Genomic DNA, 5,030 nt, shown 5'->3' with positions numbered 1-5,030 from the left:
TAAATGTTTCTTGGGTACCTGGGGAGAGTGGTGTAAAGAAGTGTGGGTTAGAGTATGAATGAGGGCAGAGGCGAGAAATAAGAACAGAGAAAGTGCAGGAATGGGAATCTCAGAGTGGCAGGCACATCTCTTCCCCTCCCTGGGGAGGCAGAGGGTGGCTGCAGGTCCTCGTGGGGATCCGTGATTGTGGAAGCCCTATGGCATTGTGCGTGTCTCATGAGGCTAGTTGGGATGGGCTGTGGTGACCGCCCTACCTCATTTCCTTTACACTGTCCCTGGACTGGACAGTGGACGTTCTTGAGGCATATTTGCAGTGGAAGATCTGAGTTTAGAGTGGTGGCAGAAAAGACAACCACGTTTTCTTTTATGCATGCATTTGGTTTCATTGACACGTTAACCACAGGAGAGGGGAAAAGGCCACCAAGTGTGAGGTTAGTATGAACGAGGCAAGGGAACTTTTTGTTAAAGAAAAAAAGCATTGGTACTGCAAAGACTTTCCGTGATCCCACACCAACTCTGAAAGCCCCCTCACACCACCGGAAGCATGGTGACCATCGGAGGATAAAAGAGGCTGGTGAGGAGCTGGGTCCTCACTTCTCGCTGCCCAGCTCACCAGACAGCCATGAGACCCTTCATCCTGGCCTTCCTTGGCATCTGCTGTCTCACTGCACACCTTGTGGAAGGTGAGTGGGGAAGTCGTCTGTGAGATGAGGAATAGGGATATGGGGCAGGTGGGCATACATTTGGGGTTTGACTTAGGTTTTGACTGCAGTGTGCTGCTTTATCAAGGTAAGCCTTGAACTTCTCATGTGAAAAAAAAGAAATGATAATATCAACTCTAGACTCTGTAGACTTCCAAACAGAGAGAACTTAGTTCCTAAGTGGATGATTTTGGATAATGTTTTTAAACCACTGAGAGCCTATGTTTATCTATAAATTGAATATAAAAGACACACTCTTTTATTTTTTATTTATTTTATTTTATTTTTTTATTGAATGGTAACTATGTACATTAATGCACTTCTGGGGTACAGTGTGGGGTTTTCACATGCAATCTGAAATACTTCCATCAAGACACACTCTTTTAAAGTTCATTTTTATTTATTTAATCATATCAGATTTCCTTACCAACAGTAATTTTTTGATTACTATTGGCTATGGTGGGGGTGTAAATGCTTTTGTAGATTTTGCCCATTAAATATAGATCTTGATGATGGGTGGCGCCTGTGGCTCAAAGGAGTAAGTAGCCAGCCCCATATGCTGGAGGTAGTGGGTTCAAACCCAGCCCCAGCCAAAAACTGCCAATATATATAAAACTGCGATATATATATATATATATCGATCGATCTTGATGAATTCTCAAAATCTTTGGGAGTTCAGTCACAATGTGAGGATGTACTGGAGGAGTATGTTTTAAAGAAAATCAAATTTTTCTATTAATAAAACCAAACCAAAATGACTGGAAGTTCACATCTTCATATCCATAAAATCAATATTACCTTTAAGTATGTGGGAGAATCTATTATTACTGTGACAAATGTTACCATCTATGAAACATTTTTTGAATTTGTAAAAGACTATATGATATGAAGTGTGAATGGCTTGTATACAATTAAACAAATCTGCAAGACATATCCAGATGAGATTCAGATATGCCGAGTCCTACGTGAGGGTTCAACAGATTATTTCTTAAAATGACCATGTTTTCCTGGTAGCTGGAATTAATCCATAGACTTATTTGTATCCTAATGTGTAGACTTATTACTTAGACTATCATATCATAATCTGATCATGGAATTCCCAATGGGGGGGTGTCTATGACTAAAGGTGGCAAAGACTGGAAATCCTTGAAATTATGGGCAAAATACAAAATGTCGATGAAACAAAAATGTTTAGGACTATTAAATCAAGTCACATGTTGTGATGTGGTCAGCATTTTACTGAAATGATAGGTGTACTTTTCAGTGGAGACCCAGATCTGGGTAAGGGAAGGATGATATGCTACAGGCTGGGGACGCCTGCAAAATTGTCTGTAAGTCCCACTGTTACTCAGCTTCTTATGTTCAATAATGGGGCAAAACTATCTTTGCTGTGATTCAACTCTGCAAAATAACTACAGGCAACGTTTTAATAAATAACACAGATGTACAACGTTGCTGAGAATAAGAAAAAGGTTTTGTGGTTTAGAGGGCAGAGTAGGATTCTCTGGGGCTTGAGAGGTCCCTGTTAAATACTTTGCAGAAAGAAATAATTGTCTCTTACATTATAAGAGAAGCAGGCTTTCACTGGGCTGGGAGACAGTTCAGTATTAAACAATAAATCGGCAGAGGCAGAGGGTGAAGAGTGAGCAGATTGGCATGGGGAGTGACGGAAAGGAGAGGGAACAGTGAAGGAAAGCAACGTCAGTGAAGACCTTTTGTTTACTTTGTCTTTAAAAAGATGCTATTTGACATCAGCAACACTGTGGATCAAACTCGATCATTATCAGTGGATACTTAAGATGTTTTTTAGCTGCATGTTCTCTGGAAGCAAACACCAGTCTATAAGGCTAAGGAGAAAACCAGCACTTAGAAATGGATGGGGTTTTAACCCAACCCTTCCTAGTATTGACTCCTCCAGCTTGTTTTCCCTTCTACCACAAAAGATGGTTCTTGACACTCAACAGGTCAATGCCCCTTGGCTTGTTGCTATGGAGAAAGAATGCTTTAGGAACTACTTCCTTTATATGTCTTGTAATTTACCACTTCAAATGAGAATGCTTTTATTTATTCAGTCAAAAGCAAGCTGCCCATGGACGGTTGCCTTGCTTCAATTACTCTGTAGCATAATTACTCTTAGTCATCTCACTTTGAGCACAGTAACACTTGTAAATATTTGAAATGATCTTCCAGGCTTGTCTGTTTGTGGCCTGACTCCCTGCCTAGAACACGGGCTCTATGAAAACAGAAACGGAGTCTGTCGGACTGAGCGCCTTAAATACATGGGGCCCAATAGGTGCTCAGTAAAGACCTGCTCTCTACGGGAATGGACGAATGTCCTTGGGCCTGTGCTAGCCATCACCAGTCCCTCCGTGAAAATACACACAGAGATGGATAACACCTTGTTATTTTCTCTCATGAGCGTGAAATTCTTGAAATAATGCTCTTGATTAAATTTTGTAATCAGTCAAACATTTACTAATAATGTATGATGTGCAGGAAACGGAGCATGCCCATGTGAACTGTCTTGTCTCTATTCCTACGCCATTCTCAGAGCAATCGAATAAGAGATTGTTTCCAGGGACTTGATGATTTTTGACTTACAGTTTTATTTTGTCTTTCCCTCACCAGGTGTGGGGAGTGAAATCCCAGAGAAGAGTATCTGTCTGAGTCTAACCACCCGGCAAATTCCCATTAGCAGAATTAAGAAGTACACCATCAAGGAGGGCTCCGTACAGGCCATAATGTGAGTTTGTCTCCTCTAAGGCTGGGCTTGGTGACGTATAGAAATACAGTATATGGAAGTGCTGCCTTCTATATACGAAAAACAGGCCAACATGGAGGAAGACCTTAACCAATATAGCCCCTTTATTTTTCCATATTTATCATGTTTTCCTGAAGCCCCCACCAAATAGTGATTATTGCAAGAATTTCCAAGTCTTTCTTTCTTAGCAGAAGAGTCTAACTGGAAACCAGATGGATACTGTGGCTAATTCTGAGGGCTAGGTTGAGGGATGGCTGGCTCAGACCAGAATTTGCCCACATGGCCACACTGGTGTGGGATACTTGGCGTTCGAGTGGGGCAGAGTGCCAGCCACACATTGTCATAGCTACGTGGCCGTAGCTCAGGGCAATGTGCCAATGTGTAGCCTCCGTGGTGCCATTCTTTTTCCGGGATCTCATTTTTAGATGTAACGGCTCTTCCAACACATAATTGCAAGCTCAACCCAAATAAATTAAAATGAAGAAATCACCTTCTGTCCAAAAAATCAGACAAGTTTGTGGAGGCTTGAAAAGGAAGAAGATATGTAATAATTAAAGTAGATGGCCCCAAATGTCCTGCAGCGATGACACCTAGCAGTACAGAGGGAGAAGAAGCCTGTGGGTTTTGGTGAACAGGGGAGCTAGGTATTCTGTGGATAGTTCTCCCTTTTGTCAAAATAGCAGAAGAAATGTGTTCATTTATGGCCTCTCGATTTTGAAAGACTACTTCATCCAGTAATTCATGCACAAGATGTCTTTACATCTGGTCTGAGCTTAGCTCAGTTCTGAGGCTTTGAGGATGAGGCTAATTTTGTCTCTTTTTCTTATATTACAGTTTAATTACCAAACGTGGCCTAAAATTCTGTGCTGATCCACAAGCCAAGTGGGTGAAATCCGCGATCGAGATCATAGACGGCAAGTCCAAAGCCAAAAGTAACATGCTCCAGACCCAGCCAATAGGACCCCAGCAATCCACAAGGACAGCTGCGACCCTGACTGGGTAGTGGACTTCTGGCACTTTGTCCCTTTGCCAGCTGGCTGGCTCATTTCACTTTACAAGTTCACGGACTAATTAAATTGTACTCACTTTTTATAAAAGTGCTGCTTGAATCAAAATCCTTTCTTGTATTTTTATTTTTTTAAGATCTTTCCTATCCACTTATATGTTTTAATTAATAAATATTTATTATAAAGAGCAGTTACATAGTTTATTCATTATATGGGGAAAGGTAATATATTATTTATGTTCTACTTCTGCCTGTCTCTCCCTTTGATAGTGGGGAGAGACTCTCTCCCTCCCCGTCCCCCCCAGATTTTGGGAGATTTTGGCTGGTATTTATTTATCAGAGATGGGAGCTATACCCATCACTCAGGTTCCAGATTGTAATGGTTCTTTACACGTGAGTCACAAGTCACAACTGTGACAATGACAACAATTCAAGATTTATTTCAACTTGTCTTCATATTAGAGTTCTGTTTCTAGAAAAAGGGAGAAAAGAGTCCCAATGTCCTTGATTTTCCATTCAAGGGTCCATTCCTCAAAAACTTTGGCTTTGCCAAAGTTTGCTC

At 41.2% G+C, this 5,030-nt stretch overlaps 1 protein-coding gene across 1 annotated transcript; it reads left to right on the top strand.

Annotated features, from left to right (window-relative positions):
* Positions 1 to 622: 622 nt before the first annotated feature.
* Positions 623 to 4,610, top strand: LOC100959305 (lymphotactin). Its single transcript, XM_003785725.2, has 3 exons — positions 623 to 683; positions 3,330 to 3,444; positions 4,297 to 4,610. The coding sequence occupies exons 1-3, from the start codon at positions 623 to 625 to the stop codon at positions 4,463 to 4,465; spliced, it is 345 nt and encodes a 114-aa protein (XP_003785773.1). The 3' UTR covers positions 4,466 to 4,610.
* The last annotated feature ends 420 nt before the right edge of the window (positions 4,611 to 5,030 follow it).

The sequence above is a fragment of the Otolemur garnettii genome, unplaced genomic scaffold (genome assembly GCF_000181295.1).
Source record: "Otolemur garnettii isolate 467f Iridium unplaced genomic scaffold, OtoGar3 scaffold00016, whole genome shotgun sequence".
In the NCBI taxonomy this organism is placed as follows: domain Eukaryota; kingdom Metazoa; phylum Chordata; class Mammalia; order Primates; family Galagidae; genus Otolemur; species Otolemur garnettii.
The sequence above is the reverse complement of the archived record's forward strand: the minus strand, read 5'-3'. Positions and strand labels throughout refer to the sequence as shown.